This window comes from Oncorhynchus clarkii, chromosome 12 (assembly GCF_045791955.1).
Source record: "Oncorhynchus clarkii lewisi isolate Uvic-CL-2024 chromosome 12, UVic_Ocla_1.0, whole genome shotgun sequence".
Lineage (NCBI taxonomy): Eukaryota > Metazoa > Chordata > Actinopteri > Salmoniformes > Salmonidae > Oncorhynchus > Oncorhynchus clarkii.
Genome location: NC_092158.1, coordinates 57,572,658 through 57,589,659, shown reverse-complemented (window position 1 = coordinate 57,589,659; position 17,002 = coordinate 57,572,658). Strand labels below are relative to the sequence as shown.

The following is a 17,002-nucleotide window of genomic DNA, read 5'->3' as shown; positions in this document are numbered from 1 at the left end:
ACCTCCTTCCCTTCTTCCACCCCTCTAAATCCCTCCCTCTCACCGTGGGGTGATTTGAGGGCCATGGTTCTGGAGGCCAGGCGGCCCATGAGTCGGGCCACCAGGAGCTGTAGGTCTGACATCCAGGACACGGTGATATCAGGCAGGCCGTGGGCCGTCACTGTGAACTTATAGCCCCACTCATTGTTGCTGCTGTCTGAGTGGAACAGGAACTGCAGCTGGGGTCCAGCCTCAAACGTCACCTTCTGCGGAGCAAACAACACAATGGAGAACTGTCATTACCACATTCATAGGTTATAACTGTCCAATTATCAATTCACCATGCGTTTTCTTAGTAAACACCTAGTACTTTCGGTACTGTCTCGGGTAGCCGTGGTTACCTGCGCACACTGTTCCTGGTACGCACAGTCACAAAAACTGAAACAATATCCGCATCCAAAAACCAACAAGCCAATCACCCTGAAGAGCCTGACTAAATGCTCCTCTGAAGGAGTCATCAAGGCTATCCAGCGCCCTAATACATCGGGAAGACCACACGCGCACTGAGAACACGGAACACAGAACACAAAAGCTCTATTAGAGCTTAAATACCCTCTAGCAGCCCACTTTATCCACAGTCAATGAACTACAGTTCTGGGCAATAGAGAAAATGAGAGGTGCTGATTTTGACCCTTTTCTTCTACAAAAATATACATTTGCTCCCCATGGACTAAACAAACCAACTAGAACTAAACATTTTTCTAGCATATCTAGACTGACTAGCATAGCATTGTGGATTTTCCTTGTTTATCTGAGTTTTTGATAATCGCGATAGTCTCTTTTTTATAGAATGTGTTTTGCAATGTGAAAATGTAGCATATATGTTAGGTATATAGTTTATTTTCCTGTCATGTAATATTTACTTGTCCCCGCCTCTATTTCTAGAAACACCCTGCAGTTGAGCGTCCTCATGTACAATGCTGAGCTGCTCCTATATGTATTATTTTGTAAATATTTTCTGTTTATTGTTCACTAAAAGTTTATTGCAAAGTACTAGCCGCCTGCTGGTCTTTTTACTTGGATTACCTGCCATTTAGGGGCCTACCTTCCCACTGCCCTAATCTCAGCCGTGGTTACCTACCTTTGGCCATTTCTCAGTCCCGACCTTCATGTCGTAGCGGACCTTCCCTCCTCTGGCGTCTGTGAACTCTAGGTAGTCGTATCTGCCAGGATTCAAGAGAACGCTACATGAGGTAATGGAAATGTAAAGAGATTTCCTTAATCTCTTGATGATATTATGTCACATGAAGAGGAATTCAAATAATTACATGCATGCAAACAGTTGGTCAGATATGCTAAGAATAAGAGTATCTGATAAGGCATAATGTTCAATGAAAAGAACAGAAGATAGATAGATAGATAGATAGATAGATAGATAGATAGATAGATAGATAGATAGATAGATAGAGAGAGAGATAGAGAGAGAGAGAGGGGAAAAAAAGAGACAGGAAGACAGAGATAAAGAGAGAGACAGAATGGTGTGTGGCTCTTATGCTCACCTCTTCTCTGTCTCACTGCGTTCGTCAAATTCCACCTCGAAGGAAGTGGCCCCGGGGCAGGCGAAGATCGTGGTCTCGTGTCTGCTGTTCTCGTAGTTATGAGGAGACTCCATGTTCCAGGTCCTCAGGACCACCGGCTGCTGGGGCTGCTGGCAGCTCTCCAGGTCCACCTGGCAGGGACACAACACATATCACATTAACATCACATCTAGGGTTGCAAACTTGAGGTAACTTTCCTAAAATGCTGCAGTTTTCCAGAATTCCTGGTTGGAGGATATATCATATTCTCTCATGTTGGGACAGTTGCTGGAATGTTGCAACCATAATCAAATCAGACAAAAGCAGCATATGGGTTCATTCGGTTCCTTTTACATAAACCATACAGTTCTTCATGACATCAAACAGTCCCAGTCCTCTACGGTAGTATGAAGGCTGACTGACCTTAGAGAAGATGTCTGCCGTTTCACTGGAGAGGTTTTTCAGCAGCACAACCAGAGAGGAGAAACTGGTGAGCAGAATACAGTGAGGGATGTCCAGGAAACACAGCTCCAACAAGAAGATCATCTGACAGAGACAGACCCAGAGGGTTGGTATTAGCATTAACATCTGACAGACAAGAAGGTTAGCATGAGCATCTCTCTGGTTCAGTGTGATGGCACTTTTAGCTCGTTCAGTTTAGGTAGAACATAAAGGCCAGACATGCGACAGGTGGATTTTACAAACTGCTGGGTAACTACTACATGTCCAGATTCGCAGAACTGACTATTGAATGAGTGACATAGCATGCAGTAAGTAATAAGAGGCAAGGGGGGGGGGGGGGTTCCACAGTGATAGAAACAAAGAGAGTGTACCATCTGTCTGGTGGCCATGGCCAGGATGGATCCATTGAGTTTGTCAGTGATTTCAGCTCCACTGTATCTCTGCAGCAGGTCTCCCAGCACGGTCTTAGTGCTGCCCAGGAACTGATCCACATCTACAGGGAGAAAGAAGAGACACACTATTTATTCGCTGTGGATCTCTGTAATTTAATTCATATACAGATTCCCTTCAACCTCACCAAGTGTAATTAAAGGAGTGGTTCATCTTTTTCCCCCCTCCCAAAATCCCTATTGTTTAAGAAAATGGCATGTTAGAGACACTTTTTTGGAGGAATTGGCTTGGTTTTGAGAAACGTACCTTTCCGCAATATACTTCCTCATTGCTTGTTCTGCAGTATGGGAACTACAGATAAACATCCAAAAATACCCAAATTCGTATTTTTTAAATATTTTTTTTTAGAAACTGCAAAGCTCTTAGCGGGTCTTTAGATGCTGCACACATTAAATTATCCGCAAAGTTTTATTCCGTTTTGGACTTCAGCGTTACATTTCCACGTGGGAGCATTTGCCGTTTCTAAGAGGATGTATTTGGGTGCCTTTGGAGCCTTTGTTCATGTTTATCCGTGGCTCCCATACTGCAGAACAAGCAATGAGGAAGTATATTGCAGGTAGGATAAGTTTCACCCAAACCAAGTTCAATTGCAAAAAAAAGTGTTTGGGCCCTACTGTAATAAGCTATTTACGTTGATTTGGTAAAAAAAATAAAGTTAATCAGTCCTTTAATTCAATGACCCACTCTAGCATCCATTGACAGCATTGTTCTATGTAACAACAAATCAAGGACATGCTGTTCATTTATTCCTCTTCAACTAACTAACTAGGAGAGCCTGTACACAGGGATATTGAAAGTCAGACATATTGGTGAGACACTTACATTTGAGGAGAATATCTCTGGCCAGGTCTGCAGCGGTGGGGGCTGCAGCAACCCCTCCTTTGAGTTGCAGGTAACACCAGGAGAGCAGGCTGCCCTGCAGAGCCCAGAACAGAGACAGTAGCACCTTCCTGCTGGCCCCGCCACTCACATCCACCATCATCACCTCACACTGACAGAGAGAGAGAGAGAGAGAGAGAGAGAGGGAGAGAGAGAGAGAGAGACATACAGAAGAGATTACCTTAATTAACACAACATTTTGTCATTACAGTTTGGAACGAGGTCAAGGAAACTGCCCAAAACAGGTGCACTGTTGAGGCCATTTGCTCCACTAGGGGACTCACTTCCCGAGTGGCCACCAGTAGCAAGGTCTCCATGACACTGAGGATGGGGCTGATGTCAAAGTCTGAAGGAGCTCCTTTAGGAGGGAGCAGGAGAAGGCCACTGGGATCCTGGTCACTGTAGCAGAGGAAGGGAAGACAACTGAGCTCTAATTCACCAATTGTGTGTGTGTGTGTGTGTGTGTGTGTGTGTGTGTGTGTGTGTGTGTGTGTGTGTGTGTGTGTGTGTGTGTGTGTGTGTGTGTGTGTATATATACACATTATTACCTGAAGTAATTACAAAGCGATTCAAACGTCAACTTCACAGACTCTGGCTGATCCTCCTCTGTGATGTTTTTCTGAAACAATTAAAAAGAGAATATCGTGTATAGCTGTTAACAGCAACAGAAACAGCACAAAGTTCCCCCAATGCCAATGGTCTGTCAAGCAGCAGATGGAGCTCTTTCCCAGTCACTCACCATCATGTGGAAGAGTTTGTCTCTTCTGCTTTGTTTGTCTGGGAAGAAGATGGCCGCTCCGTTCAGAACGGCTTTCACTGCCTCCTTCCTCAGGGCTTTGTCCACAGTCCCCTCAGCCTCCGGACCATCTACAACTGCTCAACACAACAACACAAATCACGACTTTAAACCTTCTCCACTTCCAATACTCTTTATACCAGTCCCCAGTAGCTTTTTTATCATTTTTTATATTTTCCCTTGCCTTCCAAGAGCACATTGCATTTTACGAAAAGGAACACTGAAACTACTGATACAGCGGTACCATTGTGTGTCTAATAGATGTACAAGGCCTTTACTTTGACAGAGGTGGGTGTAGAGCTCCCACACTGCCCTGGCAGAGTCTGGCTCGCTACTGCTGGATGTGGACGGGGATGCGGAGGCTGATGCTGAGGTTACTGCTCCATCCTCAGTCCCCCTGCTCTCCTCTAGGCCACGGAATTCCAGCGAGCTGGGGCTGGGCAGCACGGCGAAACAGTTCTGGAGCAGCTGAAGCACCAGCACTCTGCTCTTCATCACCTCCTCTCCCTCACTGGGAAGACAGAGCGACAGAAGGTTGGTTAGACAGATGTCATACGCCGATCATACTCCAATCACAGACCACAAAAGCAGCAGTCCCATGTGTGACCGTGTGATGAGATGTCTTCATCCCGAACCACAATGACCACACCATAATTAAACCAACACAAACGTTCACTTTAACTATACAGGAAGGGCCATGGACAGAATAGGTAATCATGACTCATATCTAGTGTATAATGTCTCTCTGTACTCACATCTCCCGGAGTTTGTTATAGAAGCTCCAGAACAGGATGAGGTTGAGGCCACTGAAATCCAGTAGAAACTTCTGCTTGAACAGGGACACATCCTACAGAGTTAGATACAGAGGAGATATATCACGTCTTTATCAAGCTATTTGATGCACAGGCAATCAGCATGATCATCAAATAACATCATTGTCAAATCAATGTTATTCGACTACACCATTTAAAATCTGAGAGCTAAAAACGAATACAACAGCTGTATTGAGAACTGACGGACCTAAATTAAGTTCAGTTCACTTAATTGGCCTTATTAATTTGTCTCCCATCTTGAGCTTGGACTTAAAAGACAGTCAACATGTACAGACCACACTGAGATACGTAGTGTATAAGTGGGCAAATATAATGATTCATTTTATTTTGCTGCAGCAAATAGTGTCTTATAAGCACATTTAGGCTGGGCATTATTAAAGACGCATGACTATGACTGTCGCGGTCATGACATTTTCTCAGCCGGTGATTGTCATGCAATTAACTGCAGGTCTCGCGGTCATTCTCCGCCAACAATTAACAAACACGTTAAGCATCTCCGGCTTCCGCGCACAGCCCACAAGCCACTGATGCAGACCTTTCAAACATTTAAAAAAGTAGAATAAATCCATTTAATATAGCCTACACCTTCACAATAAATCCATTTAATATAGCCTACACCTTCACAATAAATCCATTTAATATAGCCTACACCTTCACAATAAATCCATTTAATATAGCCTACACCTTCACAATAAATCCATTTAATATAGCCTACACCTTCACAATAAATCCATTTAATATAGCCTACACCTTCACAATAAATCCATTTAATATAGCCTACACCTTCACAATAAATCCATTTAATATAGCCTACACCTTCACAATAAATCCATTTAATATAGCCTACACCTTCACAATAAATCCATTTAATATAGCCTACACCTTCACAATAAATCCAATATTTATTTGCTAAATAAACATTATGACATGAAAAAAAAGTAGCCTATTTGAAAAGAATAGAATAGCCTATTCTGGGTCATCCTTATGTTAGGTCCTGATCTGGCTATGTCATATGGCTGTGGGCTATACTAGTTGATTTAGCAGACAAGATTTGCTTATAATTCCAGAGGTATTATTTTATATTATTTTATAGTAAAAAAACAATACAATAAACATAGCTGAATAAAAGAGAAAGGATATTGTCTCCAAACGATTTGAGGGAGAGTGGCTATTCTATGTTGAGCGGTTAACAAAGAAATAGGTACTCCTACATGCCAAATTGACTTATTTATATAAATTTAGTTGGAATACAAAGGTTAGGCTATATGTTTAGATTTTGCAACTAATAATGATTTGAAAAAACACACTTCATCAGTCTCTCATTCACAATTTGACAAGCACTAGATAATACTCTCACTAATCAGACTATTCTCAATTTAGTCTGGTCTTTACATATATTAAATAATATACAGTGGCAAGAAAAAGTATGTGAACCCCTTGGAATTACCTGGATTTCTGCATAAATTGGTCATAAAATTTGATCTGATCTTCATCTAAGTCACAACAATTGACAAACAGTGTGCTTAAACTAATAACAAAGTATTGTATTGTTCTTGTCTATATTGAATACGTAATTTAAACATTCACAGTGTAGGTTGGAAAAAGTATGTGAACCCCTAGGCTAATGACTTTGCCAAAAGTTAATTGGAGTCAGAAGTCAGCTAACCTGGAGTCCAATCAATGAGACAGGTGATGTAGGTGAGAGCTGCCCTGCCCTATAAAAAACACTCAAAATGCAATTCACAAGAAGCATTGCCTGATGTGAACCATGCCTCGAACAAACGAGATCTCAGAAGACCTAAGATTAAGAATTGTTGACTTGCATAAAGCTGGAAAGGCCTACAAAAATATATCTAAAAGCCTTGACGTTCATCAGTCCACGGTAAGACAAATGGTCTATAAATGGAGAAAGTTCAGCAGTATTGCTACTCTCCCTAGGAGTGGCCGTCCTGAAAAGATGACTGCAAGAGCACAGTGCAGAATGCTCAATGGTTAAGAAGAATCCTAGAGTGTCTAAAGACTGACAGAAATCTCTGGAACATGGTAAAATCTCTTGACGAGTCTACTATACGTAAAACACTAAACAAGAATGATGTTCATGGGAGGACACCACGGAAGAAGCCACTGCTGTCCAAAAAAAACATTGCTGCACATCTGAAGTTCGCAAAAGAGCACCTGAATGTTCAACAGCGCTACTGACAAAATATTCTGTGGACAGATTAAACTAAAGTTCAGATGTTTGGAAGGAACACACAACAATATGTGTGGATAAAAAAAAGGCACAGCACACCAACATCAAAACCTCATCCCAACTGTAAAATATGATGGAGGAAACATCATGGTTTGGGGCTGCTTTGCTGCCTCAGGGCCTGGACAGCTTGCTAGCATCAACAGAAAAATTACATTGGAAGTTTATCAAGACATTTTACAGTAGAATGTTAGGCTATCTGTCCGTCAATTGAAGCTCAACAGAAGTTTGGTTATGCAACAGGACAACCCAAAACACAGAAGTAAATCAACAACAGAAATGCTTCAACAGAAGAAAATGTACCTTCTGGAGTTACCTCAACTCGATTTGAGTTGCTATGGCATGAGCTCAGGAGAGCGGTTCACAACAGACATCCAAAGAATATTGCTGAACTGAAACCGTTTTGTTAAAGAGGAATGGTTCAAAGTTCCTCCTGACCGTTGTGAAGTCTGATCCGCAACTACAGAAAACATTCGGTTGAGGTTATTGCTGCCAAAGGAGGGTCAACCAGTTATTAAATCTAAGGGTTTGCATAGTTTTTCTACCCTGCACTGTGAATGTTTACACATTGTGCTCAATAAAGACATGAAAACATACCATTGTTTGTGTGTATTAGTTTAAGCAGACTGTGTTGGTCTATTGTTGTGACTTAGACGAAGATCAGATCACATTTTATGACCAATTTATGCAGAAATCCAGGTAATTCCAAAGGGTTCACATACTTTTTCTTGCCACTGTGTGTACAGAACATCAGGAACACCTTCCTAATATTGAGTTGCAACCCCTTTTGCTCTCAGAACAGCCTCAATTCGTCTGGGATTGGGACTCGACAAGGTGTTGAAAGTGTTGCACAGGGATGCTGGCCCATGTTGACTAATGCTTCCCACAGTTGTGTCAAGTTGGCTGGATGTCCTTTTGGTGGTGGCCCATTCTTGATACACACAGGAAACTGTTGAGTGTGAAAAACCCAGCAGCGTCGCAGTCCTTGACACGCTCAAATCGGTTCGCCTGGCACCTACTATCATACCCCGTTCACAGCCACTTAAATATTTTGTATTGCCCATTCACCTGGTCAGTCTGTCATGGAATGAGCAGATAAAAAAAAGACATGTAATCCATATGCACTTAAATGGCAGACGCTTTTTCTGCGGTTAATTTTCATGCCAGCCAGGTAGGCTACTCTGAAGTTAAATATATATAAATATAGCAAGCCTATAGAAAGCTGATGGGATCCTTTTTAATAGAGGCCATCAAAACTCTGTATTCTTACGCAATTGCATAGCCTATAGAAATGTTGTGCAACATGAACTTATAGGAACACTTATTTCATTCCATGAATTAACCAGCTACAAGGAGCTCTCGCTGTGAGTTCTCGCTGTGCAACAGGTGATCCTATTCCGGTCAAACTCTGAATGCCAGGGCTCTCATGAAGTTTTTGATTCGATTTTCGATTGTATTTGCATTGATGTCAGAATGATTAGAGGGACAATAGAGCGCTAGCTGTTAGCAAGTTTGGTAGGCTACTAATGACTATCAGTGGCATCACAGTTTTGGAGAAGCCTAGTTATCGCTAATCACGGGTCAAATGTAATTTTTCTGCGGTCATAACTTGTGACTGCCAGTGTGGCGCTAATATGCATAACACTTTAATAATAAAATAAAATCTAATCTTACAGTATAATGACTGAGGGTACTACTGACAGTGGGTACCATGTCTCGTGTGAGCTGCTGGATGAAGAAGAGGGTCTTCTTGAGCAGGGTGAGTCCAGTGACCATGTCCCCCTCTGAGCCATCTCCTTGTGGGCTCAGGTCGTCCAGATCATCCAGCCTCTCGGCCCCGGGACACAGGTACCCACTGAAGGACAGGGACTGGACGCCCAGACGCTCTGCACTGTCCTGCCGCGCACACAGGAACTTCACCATCAGGAACTGGGGGAGGGGGGGGAGAGAGTCACTTCACAGTTATCAGTATGAGTGTTACATAAATGTGGATGGTGGGACTATTCTTACACCGCTAATTGATGGATTCACACAATTAACATTACACATTGGGAAACATAGTAATATCTGATTTCTGCACATAGATACTCTTATTTGATTGGTAGATGGGGAGGAGAGGGAGGAGCAGGGGAGTTGAGTGTCAGAGAGAGAAAGTATTGAAGAGTGGTTGAATGAGAGGAGGGAGAAACAATAATTTGGACAGGGCAGAGAGCGATAGTAAAACTAGAAAAAAGAGAGAGATAGAGAGCGCGAAAGAGTGTTGAGTACCTTTGCAACGCGACAAGTCTGCAGTTTGATCTCCACATCGTTCCAGTCATCCTCCAGCTCAAACCAGCCAATGGGCTCATCCTCCGCCTGCAGTGGAATCCTCAGACTGCAAGGTAGGTCACATGACAAACCAGGGGTCAGACATTCGTATGGAACTGTCATATTCATTCATTCGGAACAGGTCACTATACTGACTCTAGTTCAAGGCCTCGAACATGGGTAGGATGTCTGGTGCATGAGACGACTGTACTACTACCGAGTTAAATCCAGAAGAAAATAAATAGGCAGTTCATCGGGGTTCAACAGGTACCACTCCGGGGAGGTCCTTACTTGTCTTGCACAAACTCCTTGTAGTCCTTGTAGTTCCAGGAGTCATACTTCTTAAACCTCTTGAAGTGTTTTTCTGCATCAAAGGTGTCTCCTTCACTGTAGGCAAACACCAGGCCACACTTTGCTCCAATGGCACCTTTACGGACCTGTTGAAAAACACAGATCGTATGGGAGAAAACAGCAAATGGTAGGGAGCAAAAGTGCAAACACACACTATGCCACAAATAGACTGATAGAGGATGCTTAATACTTCATGAGAACCCCATTGCTGTGAACACCAATGCACTATTGCAAGATATGAACACTACACACACACTCACTTTAACCTTCATCTGAGTGACCTGGAAGTTGCTCTGGTCTTCTGTAGACAGGATCACGCTAGCTCTCTTCTTACCACTTTCTGTGAGAAACCCTGTACAGAACATTAGAGCAACTGATTAAGCATGCAAACTCAAACATGCACATACTTGGAGAGCGTGAACGAGAGAGAGAGACAAGAGAGACTGCAGTAACTATACCGTCTCCAGTGGCGGCGGATTCAGTCAGCATGTTCTCTGGTCCCGACTTCTCCTCTTTGCCCTTCACATCACAGGCCTGCAGGTGCAACTGAAGGGTCTTCCCTAGAGTAGGGCACAAGACACGCAATCACTTCAGAACAGCCATATCTAAAGGTCGATGGTCGCAAACCATTTGTAATCTAACTAGGGTTGCAAAATTCTGGTAAATTTCTCCAAATTCACAGGTTTTTCTAGAAAACCTGGTTGGAAGATTCCCGGAATCGGGAGGGAATATTCAGGAAATCCGGAATCCTCCAACCAGAAAATCCAGAATCCTCAAATTCTTTGTAACCCTAAAGTTTTCTTGTGTCCCACAAATACGTTTCTATCCAGGAACTAGTGTCTACACGCGATTCAAAAAGAATCAGGCTTGATCCTGGCCCACCATATTGGAAACACTGATCTAAAGCATAATCACAGCACCATTGCCAGAATTGTCTGGTCAGCAGCCCATTGCCTCAACTACTACGGCCATACGGCATGAGGGACATAGTGGATAAGGTAAGCGGGGTGGCTGAAGACCGGGAGAAGGATACTGTAAGCGGGGTTGGCTGAAGACCGGGAGAAGGATACTGTAAGCGGGTTGGCTGAAGACCGGGAGAAGGATACTGTAAGCGGGTTGGCTGAAGACAGGGAGAAGGATACTGTAAGCGGGTTGGCTGAAGACCGGGAGAAGGATACTGTAAGCGGGTTGGCTGAAGACAGGGAGAAGGATACTGTAAGCGGGGTTGGCTGAAGACCGGGAGAAGGATACTGTAAGCGGGTTGGCTGAAGACCGGGAGAAGGATACTGTAAGCGGGGTTGGCTGAAGACCGGGAGAAGGATACTGTAAGCGGGGTTGGTTGAGGTTACCGTTGCGATAGAGCAGGCGCAGTCTGACTGAGGCCATGGAGGAGATGAGGGACGAGGCTCTGTACTCTGCCTCCAGGTGCTCACTGATACCAGACAGGGATTGGAGGATCTTAGCCACACTGCCCCGGGCCAGGGCAAAGGCCAACAGGGTCAGTTCTGCATCAGGGGTCACACAGCAACTACAGGGGGATGAAGAGAGAAAGAGGGGGAAAAAAATTGTGTGAGGCTGAGAGTGATTGAGTGTAAAGACAAACAGAAAGATGGTGAGTGGGTGTGAGATATACATAAGATAGAGTGTGCGAGAGAAAGAAAGTGCGAGATAGTGTGTGAGGGGGAGAGAAGAGAGAGAGGGGGGGTGCGTGTGTGCATGTCTACACGCGAGAAAAAGATAGTGAGAGTATTTACAAAGAGTTAAGGTAATACAGAGAATATCACCACTCAATCAATGTGCTGATATCTGTACAGACACACTCATACACATGCTCACACACACATACACATGGATTTTGTATAGTAGAAGATACAGTATGTGATGGTAGAGTAGAGGCCTGAGGGAACACATTTAACGTGTTGTGAAAAGTGTTCTGAAATGTAATGTCATGTAATATTTGTAATTGTATATAACTGCCTTGATGTCGCTGGACCCCAGGAAGAGTAGTTGCTGCCTTGGCAGCAGCTAATGGGGATCCATAATAAATAAAATAAATAAAAAATGTCAACATAATCATGTAAACATGGTAGGCTCCGAGATTATCAGCATAGAGAGGCCAGTGTAATGATGTAATCACAGGATCTACGCATTATTCTGCTATTCTCATTTGAATGTTTTTAATTGTCAGTCATACTCATTATATAGTTACTACTACTATAGACTTACTCTGCTATTCTGAGCAGGAACCCGTCCACCTCCTCGAGGATGTTCATGGAGAAGAACTTGGGGAACTCGGTGGACGACGGCGTTAAGGACAGTGGTGGCATGTGCTTTAAGGCTTTTCTACGAGGAGGGAACAGAAGAAACCAAGCTCTCAGACACAGTGCCACAACAAAAAGTCAAGTCAAAGCATTCAATTACTGGTGACAAAAGTGAAATGCTGCAGAACCTCTTCATAATCATGACAACTAGGAGTTGTTCCTGGTTAGGTCAAGTGGTCAGAAAAAAACTCCTGGCCCTAATGATGATCCCTTCATACGCATGCAATAGACCCATTCATAACATCAGAGCCCGTATCCACAAAGCCTCTCAGAGTAGGAGTTTCACCTTTTAGATCATAATGAATAAGAATATATAGGGACAGGTGGGGACCTGATCCTAGATCAGCACTCCTACTACGACCCCTTAATAAGCATGACATAGCACCCTTCCATAACCCTGTCTCTAGTTGGTACTCACTGTGTGCTCTGTAGGACAGTCTGTGCCAGGACAGGGTTGGTCTCCATTGAGGCTGTGACCAGGGAGGTGAGCAGTGACAGGTACCAGATAGCCGAGGCATCAGACACAGACACCTCTTTACTCTTGGTGATCTGGTAGCCCAGGGTCTTCAGCCCGTGGATCCGCGTGTCACAACCATCACTCAGGCACCGCTTGATGTTGATCTGGATGTCTGGAGGCCACAGAGCGGAATGATTTGAATGGCGTGGGATAGGATCCGACAGAAATACTTGACTAATCCCAGAGGGTACATGTCTTCAGTTGGCACACTGAACAAAAACATATTAAACTAAAAACTCTGTCACCAGGGGTGGTCTACGGCCTGATGAATTGAGTAATAAAATAAATAAACACATCTAAAACTAGATAGAAAGTATGCAGAAAATATCATGGATATACGTTTTGAAATAACTGCTCTTTTTCGCCAATGAATTTCAAAATCCCAATGTGGCCCTTGAGCCAAAAAGTTTGCTGACCCCTGATGTATACTGTATTCAAAATCCAGGGAGAATCGATTTCAAACAGAAGCTTAACCAGAGAAGCAGACTTCTAGCCTCCCCAAAATACTAACTGGAGGAACTAGATTAATTGAGTAGTGTGTAATAAAGTAGGAGCTTTCACATTAGACTCATGATCCGGGTGGATTGCACCCACATCGATCTGTATCATTCTTTTCTGGAGTGAAAGGCCCTTGTGACATGCAGGCAGGCAGACAGCGACTGACTCACAGGGGTGAGTGATGTTGGCGTTCTCCAGCAGGGCCACGTAACCTGTGACGTTGGAGGGGATGCGCACATCCTTGATCTCCTGCAGCGATCGCCGGTTCTTGCCCACGGCCACCGACACCAGCTGGGGCATGTAGCTGTGGTCGTTGGATGCCACTGCGATGGCCAGGCGACGCAGCACCACGTCCGGCTTCATCTTCAACCTGAAAATACGACGATAAGGTCAAATGAAAAGTAGGGCCCCGAGTTTAACCTGAGAATGTGACTTGATCAGGTAAAACTCATTGCCCTAAACATGACACTTTAGCCTGGACACAAGGAAATCAAACAACATTTGAACTCAAAGATAATAGTGTACTCAAAGATAAATATATATAAATAAACTACAGAGGTACATTAGAAAGCTAGCCACAGCTCCCTTTCAAGCTGGATGTGAACGGCTTGGATCTAATCCTGATTAAAAAGCCATGCTTGTTAGCTGTTGTCTCTCACCTTATCCAGTGTGAGCGGGCGCTGCCGTCTGACTGCCAGAAGGTCACAGTCTCTCCGTTGGTCATCTTGTGGATGTCCGCGGCATTGGACGAAGCTTCTATGAAGTTGTAGCACTGTGTGACCACCTTCACTTTATCCACCTCTGGGTCCCGGTTCAACTCTGCCCTGTACTGGATGTCTAAGTCTGGGAGGAGGGAGAGAGGAGAACCAGCCCAATGAGACAAACTGAGGTGTTGTTTCATGGTGAATAAAGGGTAAACTAGTATTACAGGACATTCATGATCTGAATATGTGTGTAATTGATGTGTAATAATAGGTTGTTAGTACACGGCAATCTCCTTGTGCTAATTTAACAACATTCATGTTCCCAGAGGGTATTCTATCGATATTTTATAATACTTTTTGTTTACCTTTCTCCTTCTGAAGGAGGAACTCTAGGAAGTCCTGCACCACGGTAGACCTCATGGTACAAATGCTGTTGTATCCCTCTAGAACAGGGAAAGGGATGGCACTACTGGGAATACGGTTCCTGTGGAGGAACTTCAGGATCTTTGAGGCGTGCGCTCCCAACCTGTCTTTGGACTTGGAGAATATGTCAACGAATCCTAAAATAAAGAAGGAAGATACACATATAAGATGTATCATGCTGTTGGTGAACACATCAATCCCTTTTACCTACATCTTTGCCTATCCCTCTGTCCTCTATGCCCTCTGCCCCTATCCTTTCCCCAGTCTTCCTATCGCAACTCCCCACAATGTACAGAATACCCACCACAACATAACTCCCCATTAACCTATAACATACATCAGTATCACATTGGGTCTGTTCCTACCTGGGGTTAGGGTGCATGCCTGGAGTTGTCTGATCACGTGACTCAGCTCTCCCTGTAGATTGGCCCCGTTGGAGTTCTTCAGAGCCATCAGCATGTTCTCGACGTCCACCACTCCATCTCCCTCTGCGTCAAACTGACCAAAGGCCTAGGGCAGGGACAGAGAAACATGAGGAAATACACTCATAGGGACATAGACATTCAACTACGCAGGTTGTTCACCTCTGCTTCAGTCTACACTAGGACGTCACCTGGGTGACGGGGTTAGGAGAGAAGCTAATATTTTTGACACACTGACCTGAGGTAGACACATTGCCAATGCCTTGACCCCCCTGGCCTCTACAACAATCTTCCCAGGAAAGGCCCGACAACTGTCAGCTCAGGATAAAAGTGACACAGACCCTAGAACCAAAACATGGAGCTATTTGATATCTGCCTATGCTGATAATCTGTTATGAGATTACACTATAATTGTTTTGTGTCTCTCTGTCAAACCAGACAGGTATACTGTTTCTATGGATTGTGGATGTTACTGTGAGTCAGGATTCCATAGCATTCTGAAGCATGCCTACCCTGCCATAGGCACACAATGTCCTACATTGACAGAGATAAAGGCAAAGCTATTCATTACGGAGCAGGTCCTATTCATATATCAACTCGTGACAGAAAACGTAGCTAAAAGGTCTACAAAAAGTACAATGCAGCTTGTTGTAGATAGAGCAGAAAATAGGAAGGTTTGGCATCAAAATATCAATGATCACTGACAAACGTAAAGGTCTGACAGCACATAATGTCCCTTTATGGCTCGTGGTGTCGTGACACACTTATTGCTTGGCATGGGTTAGTCAGAGGACATGTAACCAGGCCTACAATGTAAACAAAACACTTTCAGCCACTCAGCTGCGAATCACATAATGGTGGACACTCGCTCTTCCTATGATAACATTGAGGTATAAGAAATATTGTGGGCTTTATATTATGGTAGTTATCGCGGAAATACTGTACCTCTTCGCACTCATCTCGCGGAGCGTCTCGGCTCTCGAGCATCTCGCAAAATTGTTCCACATTTACAGACTCCTCTCCCCGGCTCAACCGGTCCTCGAGCCACCGCACCAGGACACCCTCATTCCCGGCCAGGACCGACTCAGGAATGGCGACCCCCGAGTCGCTAATGCGGGCCGCCGCCTCCCTCAGTTTGACTTGCTCTAAAAGCACCCCTGGGGTAGGTGGTCCGCAGCCCGGCACTGGAGGGTTATTCGATCCCCTTCCACTCCTTCCAGAACCAGAGCCTCCACTGTTAGCAACGCCGACGCCCGTGGCCGCAGAGGCCGGACTGCCTTCCGCGAACCCGGGGCTTTCGGCTTCGACATCCTCCTCGTCCCCACTACCACCTCCGCAGCCGCTCTCTGCGTTTCCCATGTTGTATAGCGGCCTCTGGCTTTCCTAAAATTCGTAGAGGTCCGGTTGGAGACAGTTTTGTAAACGGGATTGAAAAATCCACAGCCCTTTCCAACCTGTGTTCTTCCGTTTCGTTCCACTACCGCATTGACGTTCAGTACGTGCCCTACTAGATCGCTCGCTACGTCATCAGAAACTTTGGACCCAATGGGCGTGTACGTTCTAGGCCCGGATCATGAAATAGCGTAGATGCATATAGAAAACAATATTTGATGTAGGCCTATTCTTATATAAAACTATTCATGATATAGCTGCAGTACAAAACTCTCAGATTCACGATTATACCGTGCATTGCTGAACGTGCGGACACCAAGCCAAACCAGGGAGCTATATAAACTATGTGGTTTGTAACTCTGCACTGATGTGAGCATGCGCAGTGGATTAAACGCATACCCGGAAATAAAAATACAGAAACGGCGATTATTTTTAAACATGTTTAATTAATTGACAAAATGTAACGGCACATGACAAGGAATAGCTGAGCTGCGAAGGCTTCGACATAATGCTAGGGTTTATAATTTAATTTATTTGTGTATTAGTGGCAATACTAATACCACAGATGAGAACATCTTTACTATTACTACACCAGGACTGTGCCCACATCACTGACGACCTGTGCAGCGCATAACCAAAGAGGAGTTATCTCTGTACAGCGGAGAGAACAGCAAGGGCCTTTACCTGTCCATCCAATAATGTTTACATATTTTGCACAACTCATCTCATATGTATATATTATATTCTACTGTATTTTAGTCTATGTCGCTCCGACATTACTCGTCCAAATATGTATATATTCTTAACTCCATTCCTTTACTTTAAATGTGTGTATTGTTGTGA

The 17,002-nt window shown here is 44.1% G+C and overlaps 1 protein-coding gene across 1 annotated transcript in view; it reads right to left on the bottom strand.

Moving 5' to 3' along the window:
* The window catches only part of LOC139420859 (zinc finger, ZZ-type with EF hand domain 1), a 58,653-nt gene extending 42,425 nt beyond the window's left edge, over positions 1–16,228 (bottom strand). The window contains exons 1-24 of the mRNA XM_071171221.1: positions 15,713–16,228; positions 14,711–14,855; positions 14,288–14,482; positions 13,878–14,061; positions 13,389–13,588; positions 12,622–12,832; positions 12,109–12,225; positions 11,232–11,410; positions 10,341–10,442; positions 10,143–10,234; positions 9,823–9,968; positions 9,493–9,598; positions 8,935–9,153; positions 4,899–4,990; positions 4,422–4,654; positions 4,087–4,220; positions 3,896–3,966; positions 3,632–3,746; positions 3,291–3,459; positions 2,390–2,511; positions 1,980–2,102; positions 1,539–1,708; positions 1,121–1,202; positions 44–245 (exon numbers count right to left, since the gene is read on the bottom strand). Of these exons, the coding sequence (XP_071027322.1) occupies positions 44–245; positions 1,121–1,202; positions 1,539–1,708; positions 1,980–2,102; positions 2,390–2,511; positions 3,291–3,459; positions 3,632–3,746; positions 3,896–3,966; positions 4,087–4,220; positions 4,422–4,654; positions 4,899–4,990; positions 8,935–9,153; positions 9,493–9,598; positions 9,823–9,968; positions 10,143–10,234; positions 10,341–10,442; positions 11,232–11,410; positions 12,109–12,225; positions 12,622–12,832; positions 13,389–13,588; positions 13,878–14,061; positions 14,288–14,482; positions 14,711–14,855; positions 15,713–16,126 (3,823 nt within the window). The 5' untranslated portion in view covers positions 16,127–16,228. The remainder of the gene's footprint in view (positions 1–43; positions 246–1,120; positions 1,203–1,538; positions 1,709–1,979; positions 2,103–2,389; positions 2,512–3,290; positions 3,460–3,631; positions 3,747–3,895; positions 3,967–4,086; positions 4,221–4,421; positions 4,655–4,898; positions 4,991–8,934; positions 9,154–9,492; positions 9,599–9,822; positions 9,969–10,142; positions 10,235–10,340; positions 10,443–11,231; positions 11,411–12,108; positions 12,226–12,621; positions 12,833–13,388; positions 13,589–13,877; positions 14,062–14,287; positions 14,483–14,710; positions 14,856–15,712) is intronic.
* Between the last annotated feature and the right edge of the window lie 774 nt (positions 16,229–17,002).